The sequence below is a fragment of the Phoenix dactylifera genome, chromosome 12 (genome assembly GCF_051530095.1).
Source record: "Phoenix dactylifera cultivar Ajwa chromosome 12, Ajwa_hap1_PhDact_Kaust_v1.1, whole genome shotgun sequence".
In the NCBI taxonomy this organism is placed as follows: Eukaryota; Viridiplantae; Streptophyta; class Magnoliopsida; order Arecales; family Arecaceae; genus Phoenix; species Phoenix dactylifera.
Genome location: NC_143201.1, coordinates 25,920,476 through 25,941,017, shown reverse-complemented (window position 1 = coordinate 25,941,017; position 20,542 = coordinate 25,920,476). Strand labels below are relative to the sequence as shown.

Genomic DNA, 20,542 nt, shown 5'->3' with positions numbered 1-20,542 from the left:
TATTTTTTCTCAACACACGATTTTTTTTGATAATTTATCAAGATCAAGCTCAAACTCATGGCACCTCACAACTGTTGTTTTCCTTATTGGATCGGTGTTATATCACTTAAGTCCAGTTTGATCATTTTCTAAATTTTTTTTTGACGCGGCATTTAGATCTCATTTAAGTTAATGATTTGGCTAATATTTTATTAAGTTATGAATTAAAGTATTAGATAAAAACAAATTTTAGCTTATTTTTTTTAATTATTAGATATAGATATAATTTATTCTTAATTTTAGGATTTTTTTTTAAATTTACTCGTCATTTAAGAATAATTTTGGCTTTTTATATAAGATTAATAAATTTACTAATTATAAGTGTGGGTACAATTGTAATAAGTGTAAAGTAGAGCTTTTTGTAATTTACTTTATTTTTTATATTATAATGTGAGCTACGGCCATTCGATTGGTTTTTTGTTTTAACCAGTTAAACGTACGGGAAAAGGGGAGAAAGAAAGAGGGGATGATTGAAACCCCTCCCATTCTCATCCTTCCCAAACCCTCCTCCGCAACCGCGCTCAAACGGGCATTGGCACGCTCCGCGGATGCCTCTACTGCACCAGGGAGGAGCAGTCCTCCGCCAGCGCGGTTGAAAAGCCGAGCCTCTGCACGAAAGGTTGGGTTTTGGTAGTGATCGAACGACGAGTAGGAAGCGGAGCCGACGGTGGAAGGGGAGGAGGAGGCAAAAAAGAGGGTTGGAAGCGGAGAAGAACCGACGGTGGAGCGGAAGGAGGAGACGGAGGAGAGGGTTGGAATTCTCATCCCGGCGCCACAACGAGGAGTCGGAGTGTCGGGAGATGGAGGATCTCAGCATCCGCAACTCGTTGCCTTCCTAAAGTCATCTTTGCGGAAGTCGGAATCGGAGACTCTGGAGAAAATTTTCATCTCGAGGGAGGAAACCCTCAAGGCCGAGATGGAGAGCAAGTTCTCGGAAGACTTGATCGCGAAGGAAGTCGAGAAAACGGAAGGGGAAAGAAAAATCCATAGCCTCGAAAGAGAATTGGGTGCTCTCAGAAGCCGGTGCTCCGAGCTGGAAGGGCAAACCAAGAAAGTAGAGGGTTTTCATGTCCAGAAGGAGAAGTCGGAGCTGGAGAATCAGATAGCTCGATTAAAAGAAGATTTTAGGGTTGTGAGCGAGAGAGAGCACAGAGCTCAAGAAAGGATCATGAGTTTGTTAGTTCTTCAGAAGAAGTGTAACGAAGTTGATGTCTGGAAGAGGAAGTGTGCAGAGTTGGAAGCACGGGTGTCGCGGCTGGAGGAAGAAAACTCGAGTCTGAGAGGAATTAAGCAAGATAAATTCCAAGCTGCTTCTGTTGGAAAGCCTGTATTAGGAGTAGTTATCGAAATAAGTGACAGCGAAGAGGAAAAGATTGGTAAAGATCAGGGTGCAGAGGAACATGCAAAGACGGGAAGTTTTGATTTCAAGACTGAAGTAAGTCCTAAAAAGAGTTCTAACATGATGCATTTCGACCAAAGAAATATTTACGGAGTGGAAGATGATGGCGAGGGACATGCCGAGAATTCTCTGCCAACTCCAACGCCCAAAAGAAAGCGTGCTGTGAGAGTAGTTACTAGTGACAGTGAGAGCGATGACAATGATGATAATATTCCAATTGCCAAACTAAAGATGAGATTTGGGGCCATGGCGCAGGGTATTAAACAACAATGTGATGCTATCCAAGAGGCTGTAACCCCTTCTAGGAGGCGTTTAGTTCCACTAAGAGTGCGTGACAAAAGAGATGCTGGGGCAAAAGAAAGCTCTTCTGGAGATCTAGCAGCTCAGAGAGTAACTCCTGATAAGAAGGACAAGATTTCGGGGAATAGGGGAATTGCATGCCGCAAACTTGGATACTCAGACATTGAAGATGACAAAGAGGATGAATCATATGATGGCAGATCAGAGAGTGAGGGTGGAAGTCTGGGTGGATTCATAGTAAGTGGATCTGATAGTCTGGAAGCTGAATCTAATTCTGATGACTTTTCTTCTGAAGAGCAAGCAACAAGTAGTGATGTAGACCTTGATGATGTTTTGTCTAATATCCGCCGGGAAAGGAATGCCAAACAATGGGAATATGAAGCAGATATGTTAGCCTCATTTGGAAAAGACTATCAGCTCTGCATGAAAGCTGTTTGTGCTATTTATCGACAACAAACATTAGAAGAGAAGTCAATAAAGGAGACAATTTTACTGAACAGCCGGGGGTTTAACACAATTGATGCAAAGAGGTATGATTTATGGTAGCTATTCGGATCCATGCGCCTGTTTTTTATATCCAATTTTGTGACATAGGCCTAGGTTTGTAAATTGACCAGGGAAAGTATGACAAAATAGATAAATACTGGCAGTAAATGCATAATGCATTTAATATATGATTAAATATTGCCTTGTCTCTCAATGCCTGCACTCTTATGATAGAGCACAAAAACATCAATGGAAACCAAGGTTTCATACATGCACTACTAGTTGCTAGAGATTAAAATACATCAGTGTATGCAGGGAAAGCAATTATCCCATATGTAGAATACATATTACACGACATGGCTAGAGATTAAAATACCAGAATATAAATCTCTATGACAATGTATGTTTTGTGATTTTAATAATGACTTGAAATGTTTAACAAATCATAAAATCAGGCAATTAGGCTGCTGAAGCATGAAAACTTAGCATTGCGGATTTGAAGAAAAACCATTAAGGTGGAATTTCTGTCAACCATTAAAAAATAATAGAAAAAGGGTATGTTAAGAAGCTTGGGAGTTGCACAGATGATCGAGTCCGTTTTGATGAAATCTGGAAGAGGCCCATTTACATCGGGGTTCAATTTATGTTGAGGACCAGAAGACAATTGGGGAAACTGATAAGTTGCTAGGAAAAATATTCAGAGGTGTGCTTTTACTTCAACCAAAATCTCAAGTTAGATCAAGGAAGAGAGAAATGTATAGATTATAGATACAGGCTTTTTCTTCTTGTAATTATTTACTCTGAATTTATGAGGCTAGATTTACCTAAACCAGAAGTGTATAAGGTGTTTAAAAATTAAATCCCTTTAAATGGAGATATAAGACATCTATAAACTGAAATTTTGCAGTATCACGTTTCCACTTATATTTATGATCACAATTGATGGTTAACTTTTTTGAAAGAAGAAAAATGTTCGTCCATGCCATGCTTATTCTGTTCAGCAAAATCTGGAGGAGGCCCATATGGATTGGGGGATTCAGATTTATGTTGAAGGATCTAAAGACAAAGGGGTGCAAGTAACATCACAAGTTAGTAGGAAAGATATACATAAGCACACTTTTACTTTCTTCCACAATATATGATATTTGTTTTGGTGTGAATTTATGAGGTTATCTTTTTTAAAACTTGGAAGTGGATGAGCTGTTCAAAAACAAATCATCTTTAAATGGAAATATAAGGTGATTTCCACAAACAGAAATAGTACAGTATATATTTATGGTTGTAATTATAATTACAACCAATGATCGACTTTTTTTCATCCGTGCCATGCATATTCTGTTTAGTGAAGTCTGGAGGAGGCCTGGCTAGGTTGGGGATTCAGATTTGTATTTGAGAACAGAAAGGCAAAGGCGAAAATAGTAAGTTGCTAGGAAGGATATGCAGAGGCATGCTTTTATTTTGTCCCACTGCAGTCCCAAGTTACCTAAAAGAAGAGCAAAATATATGGAAATAGGTATGTTGGTTATTATCATTTTTTATGCGAATTTTTGAGGCTAAATATTCCTAAACATGGAAGTGGATAAGGTGTTCGAAATGAAATGATCCCAAGTGGAAATATAAAGCCTCTGCAGACGGAAATGGCATAGTATAATGTATCCCATCATGTTTATGATCATAACTGATTGTTGACTTGTCTTTTTCTTGGGTCCATGCCATGCTTATTTTAGTGATTTCAGTTATTTGTTTTGATATTTCCTTACTGTGTCGGCTGTAAGATTCCCTGCCATAACATAACGTTCTTGATTAATGGATTGTTTTACTGTTGGTCCAGGGGATCTTTGATGGCAGAGTTTCTTTTGGATGGTGATCCACATGGGCCACTCAAGAAGTCTGCCCAGGAATTAGAGAGGTATGATCCCCAGGGGCTTGACTACTGCTACAAATTGGCCACATGTTACTCCAAGCAGCTTTTCACGATCTATCAGAACAAAGAGGATCCTTACTTCCTGCCATCCTAACACCGCTAGTTGTCGCTGCTGTTTAATGCCAGCATAGACTTTTTGAGACCTTATCATTCGTGCTCAACCTTTTTGTTCCATATCCATGTTTATATGTACAGTCAAGCATATTATGATAGGAACAGCCTTGCCTTTTTCTAAAACTAATAGTTGTTGTAACTCTACTAATATGCTATAGAAGTTAGACATGATGCGCAGCAGCTTATTTTCATAGATAAATGTGAAATTTGGAATGAAGCAGCAATGCCAGTACTTTGCTGGTGAGATCTCTGATCAAGTATAAAATTTGTTGGTCCCTCATTTTTGTAAATCATTATATTTCTATGCTTTTGTCTCCCAAGCTACAGTGATTAACAGCAACTGTTCATGCTTAAAACATGTGGTGATTGGAAGAAAGGACTGGAGGGTTTTTGCCATTCTCTTGGCTTTTCAATTTGAGAAAACTGGATTATTGAGTTGCACAGCTTTTTGGAATTTTGTTAAAGGAAATTCAGATCTTTATCGTTCATAATAATTTTGTTCCATGAGCAAACTTTATTTGTTTCCTTATTGCACTCAGCGAAATTCACATTCTCTGACAATTTAAACAACATACAGAATTATGTGTGCGTTTGCAGATAAACCTATTTGATATATGTTTTCTATATTAGGGAAATATGGAAAGTCACAGGAAATCAGATATAAAACAGGTGGTGTCAGCTGGGAATCAGAAACAGACTGCAGATGCTATAAATTCGACAGCTTCAGTGACGATGTTAATGAAGCTGAAATTCTGCAACTTTATTGTGAACCACTGCATTGACAAAACTCAATATGGCAAGGACTTGAAAGGCCTTCGTCTGCCTTAAAAGAAATATTCGCAACTTGGTCATATCACTGGGACAGCGTGAACTGGGCAATGCCCCAGCAGCAGCAGCAGCCAATATCTGATGATATTTGCAATACAGGCCGGATGTTAAATGATAAAGCATGGACTAATAATATTGTTGCCGATTGTGATAATACTGAACGAAGGCAATGGCAAAGTTAAAACTTGTACCTGGCAAGACGTGCAAATATCAAGCTGGTGATTGATGAGAAAGTAGTAACCCTTGGAACGACTTTTGGGTATAGAAAGCAAGTGTTGGAAATGTAATTTGTATGCTATAATATTTTTTAGTTATTTCTGCAGCTCTGTGTCATTCAAGTAACCAATTCCTGGATTTTTACTTGTGAGAAGCACGGTCCCCATGTTTTTGAGAGAGAAGGTGCTTTTGTAGGATTTCAGAAGTGAATCATAATGTGGGCTGGTAAAAGAGAAGCAACGCTGAAGGACTATATATCAAGAATAGATTAAAAGCTTATTGCGTCTTTTAGCTTACGGGATGCAGATATATAACTTCAATTTTATCCAATCTAGTTGCACTCAGCAGTCAAAATATGAAATTGAAGTAAAACTTCTTCAAATTTTATGCCCACTTAGGTTGAACCTTAATTGTTTATTTGTGGCCAAAATTTGCAGGTGATATCTGATACCACCAAAAATTTCAGTGCTGGTACACTCTCCATTTTATGCTGCCAAATATATGATGACTCGATCACCTATAAGTCTTTCTTATGCTCCTACATTCTAGTCGCACAATTTTTGTCATAAGCAATGAAGGCACTCACTATGAAGAGTAGGGGGGGAAAAAGAAGAATGATGTTGGATGTGATTAGATCATCTGATAATGAAAAACTGGCCAATCTATTGCGTAGCCTGTTCAACAAGCTTCAATTCAGTGGCATCCTCAGTCTCTTAGGCTGCTTCTTGTACCTGTTCCTCTTCACAGGCCTATGACTGGCAAATAACTCACATAAAATAATGACCAAGAGGTTAAATTTATATAGTGTATTTATGTATGTATATATGTAGTGTATTTATGTATGTATGTATGTAATAAACTATGTGATTACATATGCATTTATATATATGCATGTATCCAAGGCAATAATATGGGTTCATGGGTTTGGAAATCTTGAACCTTTACTAGATGAAAAAATTTCAATAGGTTTGATCAGAGCCTATACCTAGACTTTTCATTGTTGGATCTAGATCGAGTTTGAGTCAGGTCAGATTGTGTATTGAGTTTATGTATTAGAGCAGCAGCCTTGCTCTTGTATTACACCAAATCTTGGAATTTAAACAATCACTTTGTACTGCTCAAAATAGGAGCTACTAACTTTTTTTTTGCCCCAGCAGACATCACAATCTATTTAAGCTATCCATGTGATGAAATAAGCTTTCTATATTTCATGAGAAGGAAAAATCTATAAGGAACATAACAGTGTTAATTTTCCACCAGTTGGAAATTAATTTTTTTAAAAAAATTACACTCAAGCTATCAAAATTTATAAATAATATCTTTTCCTTTATCAATGGTATAATATATATTTCATATAACTTTTCTAGAAAAGTATATCCTAAATCAAACATAAACTACTTTGGAATGTACTATACCAAACATGCCAAATTATTTTTCAGACATTTTCAAAAATCAAAAATAGTATTCTGGTGAAAAAAAATTTTTTTTGAGAACCAAGCAAGTCCTAAATAGGATGGTTCCGATGATAGATTTAAAAATTAAAAATTGTTCGATTTTGATTTCAATTATGATTTTGGTGATTCCCTAATTCGACATAAAATTCAAAACTTAACTTTAAATTGAACATATTCGATATTTAATATTTTAAATATTTTTTTATATTTAGAGTAAATCTAAAATACTAACTTTATGAAAATAACCATCAAATAATCCTAGATCTATCTCATTTAAAATATATGGAAATTTTTACATAAAAAAATGAATAATTTTTGATTTTTTTTGGTTTCGACTTCGCCGTGTTTTCTTGCAGCGGCGATTATAATTTTTTATTTAAAATTCGTTAGGGAAAGTGAATTTTGATTTCACTTTCGATTTTTTTACTGGTCGTACCGAATCCAGCCATCCCTAAACTAAAACACTGGACCAATTTATAACGCGGCATTGTAATTGGTCTCCAACAACGTTCCCAGATCTCCCTTGGGCCGTTAAACCTCCTCACTCGCTATCCTCAGCAAGAAAGAACGATGCAGTGGTACTTCGTTGCTTCTCTTCTCACTCTCCTCACCAGTTCCCAGGTTTCAACCCAAAACCTAGCTTCTATTTTCTCCTCCCCTTAATCGCATTGCTTTTCGTTTTATTTAGATTCTATGTTCAAAGAACTCCCCAGATCCGTGTTCGATTCATTGCTTGTCATAACTTTAGGGTTTCACGGATCCGCAATTCAACATTGGAACTGATCTGCCTCGCTGCGCCTATAAATCTTTCAAATATTTCGTGGTTTTTATTTGCAATTGTATCGAAGGATCTTCTTTTCCCTCTATGTTTTACTTCAGTAGGTGGGGATTGTTCGGTGAATTTGGCGATGAACAAAAAAGGCTCTTCATCGAAAGCGTTTCCAATTTGGATTTCTTGATTCCTAGTTCTTGCATAGTTTTTCATCGATTTTTAGAGGGATTCAATTTCTTGTTTCTTGCACTGTTAATTGCGATAAGTGCACTGAAACAAGGCACGGGAGTGAAAATATGGGTAGCAGGTGTTCTGATTCAACCTTTAGGATTCGTTCAAGGGGATCTGAAATTAATGAACCTAAGGTTCTTGATTCTTATATTTTATCGATTGATTTCTTCTGTAGCCAAACTGATGTAGTGGCATCTATTGAAAAGAGTAGGCTAGGATTATTTTATATGCTGTATTGTTAGATATTATTACTCTATGACCGATTTATTCTAATTCTGAGTGATCTGGATGGAGATCCTCTCCAGGCTTTTCTCATTTAACTGCACTAAAAAATGCTGTATTTACTGATTGGTTTAAGCCATCCTTTTGATTTCCCAACAGTCAGTAGATGCACCAACTTGAAGCACATTTTTAGAGATAAGGGAATGATTATATTTTCATGTTTTTGTTGTACCATCCAGAATGAAAACACCTGCCTTAGTTGATAGATACATTATATTCATCATCTTGGTATTGGCTGGGGCTTGCGAACAACAAACCATCTTGACATAAAAATGTGCAAATTAATGGACTTACTCTCAATGATGATTCAATCTCTCATGTGAAATTGTGAAGACCCTAAGAATCATGAGGAACTTAAAACATGGAAACTAGATAAAACTAGATGCCTGGTGGATCAAATATGTAAGATACTATGTGAGTGGTGATGGAGGTTTAAGGGTTTAGGGCGACTACAAGAAAGAAGTTTGCTTTTCCAAAATACAGCGTATTTGATTTTGACTTAATGAGGGGTGCTGGATTTTCTGAAAAGTGAACCTGAAGTAATGCCTTACTCTTGAGATTTTGATGGCATTGTGTACCTCTTAATGAGATAAAATCCTATCATAGTGTGATTTAGATTTATATTTAGAATTGCCTATTCTTGTTGCTAGAAAGGATAATGCTGGTGGTTTAAGGCATGTGGATTGGCTGGGGATTGTAGTGGCGGTGGTCATCTGACAAAATATTTTTTTATTATTGTATTATTTATTAGGCTTATCTTATTCTTCCCCTTGGTTTCTTCTTAGGAAATATTATCTATCAAGCACTTGGATTCACTTTAAACTCTTCAAGTTATGGGTCTCAAAGAATGGATCTATTTTTAGAAATATTATATTAGTAAAGAAAATGGTGATAGTGATAATGAATTTGTTTGCAAGATACCTTGATGGTATCAGTTATAAAAGGTCTTGTTGGGCTACAATTAACAGACAAACATTTCTCTTTGTTTACATGGCAGGGAATTTTGACAACACTCTCACAAAGTAATGGCAGCTACACATATGATTATGCTACCGTTCCATTTCTTGCAGAAATATTCAAGGTACCTTTTGCTTTTATATTGTAACTTTGCCTTGTCTATTATTGCAACCTACTCTGAGGCATAGACTGAAACCTTAAGCATCTCAGCAAGAGATTTACATGATCTGTTATAGGATATCTGAGATTGTACACTAATATGTTCTTTAAAAAGTATCACCCATCTGTTTGATAGTAGTTGCAATTGTCCTGCTGACATCATCATCCTATTTTCATACTTCAGCTTCTAGTGTCCACTTTCTTCCTTTGGAAAGAGTGCAAGTCATCAAGCCCTCCAAAGATTACCACAGAATGGAGGACTGTGTGGTTATATCCAATTCCTTCGATGATATATCTGATCCACAATAATGTTCAGTTTGCTACCTTAACTTATGTGGATCCATCAACATATCAGATAATGGGCAATCTCAAAATCGTAACAACTGGTATCTTATTCAGGTACTGCTCTTAGTCCTTTGAGAGGAATATATAGAACTAGATATGTAGAGTTGGTTTGAAGAATTATATTCTTGTTCTTGATCAGCTTATGCATCATGCGAAAATAAATTTGGATATCTCTATAAATTATTTTCTTATTCAGCTGTTAAAGTTTCAGAAATATTACAGTCACCATTATAGGCATGTTTTGGAATGTTTCAGCCTTGCAAGATTATTTTTTTATTCGGTCTTTTCCCCCTAATTTGGACCCTCCAAGTATCCACTTTACTGCTTTACTGTGAGTGGGAATGGCTAAAAATATGAAATTTGGGAAAAATCCAGATCTTGGAGTAAGATGAAGATCAGGACTCACATTCATGACTTAAGTAGGAACTAAGAAAAAGTTTTCCGCGAGCTTGGTGTGACTATATCATGCCTAAAGATGTCTATAATGTTAAATATTTCTTTTAACAGTAAAAGCCTAACCTGAAAAGTCTTACATCTCTATGTAGTTCTAAAATCCTAAATCTTACATATAGTTTTTGAGGAGTATATGTGTGTATTCGTTGATATTTTTGCTAACATAATGTGATAATTTTTGAGTAATAGAAAATAATTATTAGCAAATTTTTCTCCTTTTGATGTTTTAGGTTGTTCCTGAGGAGGAAATTGTCAAACTTACAGTGGATGGCGATTGTATTATTAGCTGTTGGAACAACTACAAGTCAGGTTGCCCTTCTACTATGGAAACTGCCACCTTTTTCTTTGTAGAATCATTTTTTGGGCCCTAAAACATATTTTTTGGTTTTATTTCTTATTTATTGAGCATCTGTACTGCAAAAAGAAATTTAAATAATTTTACAGCAATGTTATTATTGTTATTTGAGGTTTTCTATTTAGGAATAGTGGCATGTCATGTTTGATGCTTTCGATGCTTGTGCTTGGTGCTCTAGCTAGTTCTGGGAAGCAGCCATGTGAATCTTGGGTGCCCAATTCATTTGATATTATGTGTAAATCAAAACTCAGACATTGTTGACTGTATCCAGTTACTGTACATGGTGACAGTAGTTTACTGTTTTCTGTTATATCATGACTATATTCTATGTTACGAACTTCTAGATATCAGTATGCAAATCTGAGAATCTCATCTAGATAATATTTGAATAATTTCTCAAAGTAACATATTAATTAATTTAATTTTACCTTGCAGTTACCTGTGCAGTTGTTGGTTAGTTTGGAGTTTTGTTAGATGTCGAATCTGTTGGAATAATTGCATTTGTATATATCAACCTCAGGCTCTTGAAGACAGAGGATTCTTACTACCATTTTATCCATCATAATATGAATTAAAAAGACAATTTGTTGGATATGAAAGATAGGAGCATAACATCCTCACCTTCGATAATTTATAGAAGATCGTCAAAGTGCTATACCATTCTTAAAGCCCTTTCTAATTGTCTGTCTGCTAAAGCATTCACCTCTGCTGGAACATTTCCCAGATGTATTATATTTTTATTAAAATCTGCACTATATTTTGATCTAGGGAAACCCATCTGAAGTACCTCTTTCTTTAAGTATACCTTCAAACTTTGAAGACCGTACCAAAGTCTCTATAACTTAGGAGTCCATAAAACCCCATTCTCCTGAGTAAGCTCTTTCCACGGTCAATCTGAATATCATAAAAAATGCTGGGATATCTTATCAAGCTTATTGCTTGATAAAATTCAGTCAAATTTAAGTGATGCAATATAGGATGGAGGTGTTCAGGATTTCTGGATTAATGAACTCCCTTTTGCCTCTGTGACCTCATCATTCTGATAGACTTTTTTCATTAAAACTCACTGGGGATAAAGTTTTTTCTTTGATGAAACTTGGAGAAATCCATGTAGTTTTGTTTCATTTGGTCAACTTAGAACTTTACTCTTCACGTATTTTTATCAACTTTAGAAAGATGGCTTGCTCTGTATTTTTGGATAGATCTTGATATTTTTTGCTGGTTTTAGGGATAAAATGGTAGGAAGGTTGATTTTTATGGTTTAGGGCTTCAAATGGCTTGAGAGGTTTTATGATACGATAACAAATAGTTGGGGTTTAGAGTGGAAGAGTTAACTAAAAATAAGTAAGGACAACACTTCATAATAGTATCCTGGCTGAAGTAAAAGTCTAAATTGAACTGACATGTTTTTGTAGAAGACCTGTTACATTCTTTGTTTAAGGTGATCACAAATTTGATAAGGTTAGGATCCATCTTGCCATATTCTAGACCCCAAAAGGTCCAGCAGTCATTGAAGAAGGTTTAGCAGGATCAATATCTGCCAATTGTGGGCCCCACGAGGCCCAAGGACTGCTTAAATGGGTTCTGCAGGACCCAGAACCGCTAAAGGAAGGCCTTGTTAGGCCACCTGCCCTGGAGAAGGGTCCCATATGATGCACTACCCTTTTTTTTCTAAAATCTTTATTCATGTTTTATTTCTCAATATATCTGTTGCTCATATATCAGATTTTTTGCATATTTTTAGTTAGTGCTTCTTAAGAAAAAACCTCAGGTGAAAGCCCTTTAAAATAATCAATAGAATTTCACTAATAATTTGAATAACAACAATTTTCTTCATGTGAACTGTCAAGTAAATTCAATCCACCCTATTCTTAGGTAAGCATAAATTTCCCTCATGTGTGATGCAGGTGAAGGGTTGTGGAGAAGCATCATGTGACTCTCTCTTTTCAGCACCTATACAGGGATACATGCTGGGACTCCTGTCTGCCTGTCTTTCAGCACTAGCTGGTGTTTATACAGAATACTTAATGAAGAAGAACAATGACAGCCTTTACTGGCAAAATGTACAATTATATACGTGGGTATCTCTATGCGGCCATTGTAACACTGCCTCTGCTTTTGGGCTGGCAGTATCTATAGGTTCAACTTCTTAGGCATTGAAGAGAAATATGCTTCTTGATGTGAATATAGCATCAGTGTACTTTGCTAACTTTTCTCCCATATCACACACTGTCAGGTTTGGCGCTATCTTTAATATGGCACGACTTCTTTTGGATGATTTTAGAGTTGGATTTGAGAAGGGACCATGGTGGCAACGCCTTTTAAATGGGTACTCTACTGCCACATGGATGGTTGTATTAAATTTAGGATCTACTGGGTTGCTGGTGTCATGGTTGATGAAATATGCTGACAATATTGTGAAGGTAATTTTATTTACTGTCTACTATCATATATACACATGTTAATAAATGTTCAGTTATTCAAACCAATCATGAGAGACTATGTTTTACAAAATTATTTTTGAACACGAGTAGAACATGCATTGTAACACAACAATCTGGCCAAAACTTCTGATTGTTCTCTTAATTATTGTGACGCGTTTTTATAAGGTCTGGTCTATATCTTTTTATTCTATTTTATTAATATCATGATCATGATAACAGAAAAAAGCCATTTGCTGACCTCCAAAATCATTTGAGAGGAGGTTACAGTGGAGCGGTTATAATAGCATGAAGGGTAGATGCTTTTTCATGAACCTGACCAAGATCAAATATAGTAGACAACAAGCACTAAAACCCATCTCAAACCTAGACTATACCTTTTATCTTTGCTAAGAGAGCACAAGTACCTCTGCTTTATATTTTTGTTGAAAGAGCAGAGCACTTTTCTTATCACTTATAGTGGAAATAAGGTTTGTTTTCGAGATTCTTCATATAGGTTTGAGGTTTACTAAATACAAAGTTACAAACATCATCAGATCTGAAATTCTATGATCAATTCTCATCATGGAAGTTTCAGAATGTGTTTCTTGAACTTACAGCTTACATAGTGATGATTTAATGGAAACATTACATGTCTAGTGTATAGAAGTGCTTAATGCAGCAGGAGTGGAAACCTTTCCTAGTTTCTTAGATATGCAACTGAAATGGGGCTCATGCTAGTTATATACATCCATTCTTTTAATAACTTCCTGCTGATGGTTGAGGAAGTCCAACCTTAAACTAGATCAATCTGTTCTCTTCAAACATGTGGTAGGTGTAGAAGAGAAGCTTATGCGAAGTTCTATGAATTCACTGAGGTTTCTTGATGACTGAAAACCATTTAAAGTAATGAAAAACGAAAAAAGTCAGGGCTTTGTGTAAAATAGAAAAAGATTTATGAAGAGACAGGTAAAATTAATTATTGCTTTTTGATAAATTTTATTACTCAAAATGTCAGTATGAAGAGTAACCTTCAAATGCTAGGATATGTATCAGTATTATGGTTATATATCTAAAATGAATTAAAAGATTACGTTATTCTCATGCCCTCTCAATATGTATTTAACAAAAATAATAATTAAATTTATCAAAATTTATGAAATCCATGATTAAGTTAATAGCAATGTGTACGTGGTGTATGCCACATGCTTTATATGTCATTTTTCTGCCTTAGGTTTATTATATGTTGTATGTTTGAGTATTCTGTTGCTAGTAAGCATGTGAATGTGTAAGTTATTGACATGTCTCTGCACAAAGGGAATTTAAGAATTTCTTGTCAGGGTGGGGAGCTGGTTAATGGAAATAATCAAACAATTTCTTGAAAGTGCACTTTTTTGAACTTTTTTGAAAGTGATCATGAATTTTACTAGCATAAAGTGCAGACTGTTAGTGATCCTGAGTTTATACGTGACCACAAAATCTGCAAGATTTAGGAAGGCCATGGGGGGAAGGGAAAGATAAGAGAGCCTACTTATAAAGGCACTGATTGGATGACCTTTGTAAATAATTTTGCTGGAGGGCCATGGACTTGATGACTTTGAGGAGCACATCAAAACTGCCATGACAACTTACGCCAATCAAGACATTTAGCACAAGGCTGGTGGTAGAATACAACTAATATGGTGAGGGGACAAGGGCGGTAAAAATTGAGGAGAGAGAGAAAGGCCCGAAATCCCAAGTATATGGAACCCTATGCAATCTTACACATATGGAGGTTGGTGAAAAGTAAATAAAGCCAACTGATTGTTTCTGGGTAAGTAATCAAGTAGTTATAAGAAGAAAATTTACAAAGTGATATTATTTGCTTTGTCCACTTCTACCATATGCTAGATCATCTTAATTTTGCAGGAAGGTTGATTAGGTGAAGAGAGAGTGCACTAGGATGACCCTGCTCAGGCCATGAGATCACAGGAAAATATGCAGATATGGTGTTTGAGAATATCCTCTTGACCAATTAGGATTTGTATGATGTTTTGTTGACTTCTGATGGGTGGACAAGGGTGAAATTGATATCCCCATGCAACAAGGTTCATGTTTTAGTTGAGAAAAATGATAAAGGTTGCAAGTAGATTAGGTAATTCCAAAATACTTAACCCGTTTCAACCTAATCCATACCCAAAATCTGGATCAATGATTAGGTATATATTCTAAATTGAGACCTATACTTTAACTAGGTTCTGTATCTATCTTGCTTAATTGGTCCAATGTGATGAAACATCACGAAACACAATAAGACCTAACAATCCTAGTTCAGTATTCATGTCTAGCCTGTTAAATTTAGACATGATCCAGTTCATCAGGTGACCTGGATATGAATCATAGACCCAGAGCCTGTTCATGTCATAACATGATCTTAGGTAATGGATACCATCTGTGATGATGATGCTGTATTTTATAGATGCATGCTAAGGGATGGACGCTATTTTGGAAAATCTTATGTTGCTTGTTGTCAGGGTATTTGGTGGTGCACGTCATATCGCAATCAAAGATCATCTATTTTCTATCCAGCTAAGAATACTATGATCATTGCCATGGGATGATGAGGAAATGGAGGCATGAATATTCATCCAATTCCATTTCTTATGTTTACACATGGTTAGGAGTTGATCTTTACCAGCTGTTCATTTAAAGTTTCCACAAATTATACTCTATACTAGGAGTGCTTCAATAATTCTAGAGTCCGTACTAATCACATCTAGGCTCACACTTGCAATTTCATCTACTTGATGTACAACATACAACTGCAACTGGAGGAAGAAGGCAATGGCAATGGCCAACATCTAGTGCTGCATTAAGGTATATGAGATTTTTTATTATGTTTATTAAGTTAGTGTACATTGTCTTGACCATAAGATATCTAGTCATATTATGCCTCTAGGTGACTTAGGTAAATCAAGTTGTGATCCATTGTTCTTTTGCCTTTTGTGAAGGACATAAGCCATGAAGTTATTGGGAAGTTTAACGTTCTTTTTCTTGCCCGGCCCCTGTAGAGACGTAGACTTACCCCACTTCCCTAAGGCAGCAGGAGGCATCTTTTTCTGGACCAGCCAGTAGGTTGCACGTGAATATCACTGCAAAATGTTGATTACGCTCCTTAGCCCTGAGTCCACCTTCGTCCATCCATTGTCTTTGCTGATACCCAGACTCTTTGATTCAGGCCTTGCTCTCTTAGTATGAAAGGAGAAACAAGAAAATTGCATGAAGAAAAAGGGAGACTGGACTCATCTTTTATTGTAAGAGAAAAACACGGAATTGCAGCCACCATGTCTGTTGCAAATCTGTAGCACTAGTTCGTAATATAGGGCACATGTAAATGTAGGGGCATATAAAATTCTGAAAAAATTTAAGAAGTATAATTAGTAATTATGATTTAGGATTTGATTTCGAAGGTGTATGATTTGCCTCTCAATTTATTTCGTAGTCTCCTTGAGAGTTATTTGTAAGCAACTGAATTAATCCTAAAATACCTCAACATAGAAAATTATAAAAAAACCTGTGAATTGGAGAAAGCAAAAATGCATGGTTTAGGAACAAATCTTAAAATGTGGAAAGTGCATATTATGTGTGTAATAATGTGTGTTGCATATGCTCCTTTTTTGAAAAATCTAGGATGGCAAAATTATTTAGACAAGCAGACATCATGATTTAATCATATACAACATTGTACGTCATTATTATAAAGTTGTGGAGGATAGCATGGAGTAGAAAATGCTAGGGTGTATCCTTGTTTATTTTGATTTGCCTATGTACATTATCAGGTCATTATATGACAGAACTCAGTGCTAAAAAGCTTGACTAGAAGTAATGTCAACAGTGTTAGTGCTGGCTGTTATTGTTGCTATTAGTCATACTTTGTCTTATGCTTCCAACTGACCTTTATTTGAATTTTGATGACTTTCAATGCTCAGAGAATGTGTGGTTATGTATAAAACATCTTCCAACTTAAAAAGAAGCAAGCTCAACCTTTCTTACTTTCTCTGGCTAATTTTGCCATATGAGCTTTGTCAGATAGGTGGATATAATGCTGCTGCTCCAAGTTTGTTCTTTTTCATAATTCTTTTCTTGATGGTGTTACTCCGAGTTTTATGTTAAACTGTGCTACATGTTTCTCATGGTTAACTGTGCTTCAGTACATATTATATCAGTTCCTGTTGTCCTCCAGGTATATTCAACATCAATGGCAATGCTGCTAACAATGGTTTTATCGATATTCCTTTTTAATTTCAAGCCTACTGTGCAGGTAAGTTTCAGGCCATCAATGTGAAAATTCAAAATTGTGATGTCAATTTAGTTGCTGATGTTGCCTGTTCTGTTCTATGACAAGCTGTGCATGTTCATATGCTAGTTTATCTGTCAGTATTGAACATGTTATTAAATATGTTCTTTTCTTCTTGCAGCTCTTCTTGGGCATAGTTATCTGCATGATTTCATTACACATGTACTTTGCTCCAGTGCGCATGCTTGTGGATTTGCCAACTACAAAGACACCAACTGATGCACTAAATGAAGTTGTTGTCGGACGAGCAGGAGAATCATAATGTTGGATATCCTATTAACAGAGTTCCCACATCCCTGCCACTCAGCTACCATAAGGTTCGACCGATGGGAAAACCATAAGTGTGAAGTCTTGGAGCATCAGGCTATGCAAAGATCAAAGAGCAAGTTCATCTAGGCAAGCAGGCCTCAGCCTACGGCATCAAGTACACGTCTATTTGAAAAATGGCTAGGTCATTTTGTAAGGCATACACTCTCTAAAGGCACCAGAAGTATGAATTAGGGCTGCCTCAGAACACTCTGAGCTTCTGTTGCCAATAGGTGGAATCAATTTCCATCTATTTCATTTTTTAAAAAAAATTGATATAGAGGTCATACTTGGTTTTAGACATTCGAAATTTTGAGGATACTTGGAGTTTGAAGAATTGCATGATTGGATATGACCCTTTCTTGACCCCACAATGATAGGAGCCTCGTGCACTGAACCATTTTTTTTTTAACTATTTTAATACTGATAAAATGACCTTGTTAGGAAAGAAACAGGTCTGATATTTCTCATACTATTCCGAATTCTTGTTAAGATGTGTGAGAGAGAAAGGGTAGGTTGTCGGGATAAGAACAGGGTAGAAGTGGGGATCTGATCGGTAGAATTTGATAGGGCGGTTAAGGGCTGGTTTGGGAACAATCCCCTAGATTTGACAGGATGGAGGAGGGAAGAGAGGACGGGAGCGTAAGAGAGGGAGGGAGCGAGTGAGAGAGGAGATTAATGCCGGGGTCGCAGGCTTGATCGCAGTGGGATTTTGAAAAAAAAAAGAAGAAAAAAAGCCCTCTCCAAGTCCTTTTTTTTCTTTTTGGTACAAATATCTAAATCTTTTTTATTCAGGGGTTTCTTTACCAGTCAAGGAAACACATTGGGCGATCCTGGACTGGGCATATCGTAAAAATTTTGGCTCAAATTGACCTGTAGGCTGGCATATGTGAGTCCCCTAGCTGGGAGCCTTCACTAGGTTTTTTGTGATGGACATCTTCTTGGAATCTCTCAAAAGTAACTTGCAGAAGGCCATCCATTCGGAGATATGGATATCATCTACCTGTGGTGCGCGAAAAGTTTCTTCCAATCCTATCCTGCCGAAAGATTTCTTATTGTTCTATGTGGCTAAATATCTTCTAAAATGATATTAATTGCCTATAAAACTGGATTAACTGTCTTCTAAAATGATATGGAGCAAGCTCTTCCTGGATGATGTTTAGGTAGAGAAGGTGGACCTCGCCTATCCTTAGAGGTACAAATGGGCCAGACTGCCAGAGCTTCTAACATGTAAAGCTAGTCCGTGGAAAAAATGTTGTCCTTTATTCAACTATTTTAACTTCATTGGCATAACTTCTAATTGCGGGCTAAAAGATAGATTCTCTTAATGGTCTATAATCTTCATTTAGTCTTAACTAATAACACAACAATCATACGAACTGCATAATTTGCTAAAAAGAATGTCGAGAAACCTAACATACATATAATATGAAATTACCACATCTAGTATATCCTTTCTCCTGGAGTTCCTATGGTCAAAAATTCCAAGCCATCTGAAATCGCTAGAACGCGATTCTAATCATGTAAAAATGATATGAATTAATATACTTATATATGTACTCGCAAATGTGCGATGCTTATTAGAGGTGGGTCTTGCTAACCTCTCCTCACCCTACGTGCCAAGGGATATACAAAGAAGCGCATGACCATTAACCTTCAAGACACTCATGGCTTGACCTAGTGATATCCACGATGAACAAGTGTAATATAAGACTGTATTTTTTGAGTTTTTTCGATGCTATTATGGACCTTTTTTCTTCTAAAAACCTTTTGCAAACAGTTGCAGCTCATGGTTTTTATGAGACCGCCAAAGGCAAAGTTGGCATTATAGCTTCAAATGATAAACAAACTGCTCGTATATCATACTAGAAGTTAGAAAGAGATTTCATATTTGAAATTTAGAGGCGGTAGATGGACGAGTGTAATCTAACAGAGCGAGCTCTTTAGCCTTTTCAGATACTACTGTAGGTTTTTCTGCTGCTGAAACCTTTCCAGTTTGGTTGAAACCTACGGATTAATTTCTTATTTATATAAAATAAAATTTATGGATTTTTTTAAACTGCCATAGCAATAACCAAATCCCTCGTGCATGTTACTAAAAACTGGATTTACTGAGGATATCCTCGAGAAACGTCACAGCACGCACCAAAATAAAACCTATAATATAGATATGACGAAAACAATAAGAAGTAAATAGATTTACCCATAAAAATACTCTAAAATAGTTACATTAGAATGGTTCACAAATTTCCATCAGACATCCAAGCATCACGTCACTTCACCTCCATATCCTACAAAGACCCAACAGACTTGGGGTGATGCCCGGCTCACACTGGACAAAGTTTAAAACCCTACCTACGTGACCAACTTTAGCAGCACACTGACACCACAACCTAATGAACACGAAGCAAGACTCTACGACTACGGACAACAGCATGAACTTAGTGGTGACTTGAAGCACCAAGCAGGGTCTCTCAGCGAGTCCAAAGGAAGGCGCCCATGGCGAATTCCCTCTTCTGAGAGAGGTCACCGAACACGGGCAGCCCGTACTCCCTCAGAAGGCAGTCGACCTTCCACTCGGGCATCGTCTCGTAGTCGGCCTTGGTGTACCTCGGGTAGTGGAGGGGCATCCGGAAGTACACCCTGCTTGTCTCCTTCCCATGATGGCCCTGCCCGTTGGCCACCGTCGGCTTCCTCCTCGTCAGCCACTCCATGCCTCTTCGCTCCTTCTCAGTTCTCACCTTCTATTAATTCTCTCTTTGTTTATCTCACTCTCTCTATATACGACCCCTATGGGGATGGAGTCCTTTACATAGAGGGAGAGAGGGGTTCGGGAAAGTACTGAAGGCCAAAACCCACCCGGGGAAAGGGTGGTTTCCGAGTACGCACAGGATTTGTATTCCCACAGGGACAAAAATTCCCACCTTCGTTTGGAGAATCCGGTCCCTGGATTGTCAGGGTGGTATCTTTTTCGGCGGTTTGGGGGGGGCGGGGGGTCGGTGATAGAGCTTTAATTGTTGGGCGGGGTGGCCCTGGTTTAGTTGATGTCATAAATGATGGTTGATATTGCTCATTTGCACGTATCACTTATAAGTTATATATAGTATTGGGTATATATAAGATTTAGGAAATTCACATGCCGTTATATGTACATGAAATATTTATC

General features: G+C 36.9%; 3 protein-coding genes across 3 annotated transcripts; 2 read left to right on the top strand and 1 right to left on the bottom strand.

Annotated features, from left to right (window-relative positions):
* Window positions 1–450: 450 nt before the first annotated feature.
* LOC103708939 (uncharacterized) lies at window positions 451–4,552 on the top strand. The gene is made up of 2 exons (XM_008794093.5): window positions 451–2,268; window positions 4,056–4,552. Exons 1-2 carry the CDS (start codon window positions 956–958, stop codon window positions 4,240–4,242), a joined length of 1,500 nt encoding a protein of 499 aa, XP_008792315.4. The 5' UTR covers window positions 451–955; the 3' UTR covers window positions 4,243–4,552.
* Window positions 4,553–7,222: 2,670 nt separating this feature from the next.
* LOC103709021 (CMP-sialic acid transporter 1-like) lies at window positions 7,223–17,686 on the top strand. Its single transcript, XM_008794218.6, has 8 exons — window positions 7,223–7,381; window positions 9,043–9,126; window positions 9,346–9,560; window positions 10,190–10,268; window positions 12,222–12,391; window positions 12,551–12,737; window positions 16,957–17,034; window positions 17,192–17,686. Exons 1-8 carry the CDS (start codon window positions 7,331–7,333, stop codon window positions 17,330–17,332), a joined length of 1,005 nt encoding a protein of 334 aa, XP_008792440.3. The 5' UTR covers window positions 7,223–7,330; the 3' UTR covers window positions 17,333–17,686.
* Window positions 17,687–19,313: 1,627 nt separating this feature from the next.
* LOC149751570 (uncharacterized) lies at window positions 19,314–20,321 on the bottom strand. The gene has a single exon (XM_089926729.1). It carries the CDS (start codon window positions 20,088–20,090, stop codon window positions 19,851–19,853), a length of 240 nt encoding a protein of 79 aa, XP_089782855.1. The 5' UTR covers window positions 20,091–20,321; the 3' UTR covers window positions 19,314–19,850.
* Between the last annotated feature and the right edge of the window lie 221 nt (window positions 20,322–20,542).

Bases quoted from the DNA above. Each gene is read 5' to 3' on its own strand.
- LOC103708939 (XM_008794093.5), top strand. From the start codon at position 956: ATGGAGAGCAAGTTCTCGGAAGACTTGATCGCGAAGGAAGTCGAGAAA. The intron at 2,269-4,055 runs GTATGATTTATG...CTGTTGGTCCAG, and splicing joins AACACAATTGATGCAAAGAG to GGGATCTTTGATGGCAGAGT.
- LOC103709021 (XM_008794218.6), top strand. From the start codon at position 7,331: ATGCAGTGGTACTTCGTTGCTTCTCTTCTCACTCTCCTCACCAGTTCC. The intron at 9,127-9,345 runs GTACCTTTTGCT...TTCATACTTCAG, and splicing joins TTCTTGCAGAAATATTCAAG to CTTCTAGTGTCCACTTTCTT. The intron at 9,561-10,189 runs GTACTGCTCTTA...TTGATGTTTTAG, and splicing joins ACAACTGGTATCTTATTCAG to GTTGTTCCTGAGGAGGAAAT.
- LOC149751570 (XM_089926729.1), bottom strand. From the start codon at position 20,090: ATGGAGTGGCTGACGAGGAGGAAGCCGACGGTGGCCAACGGGCAGGGC.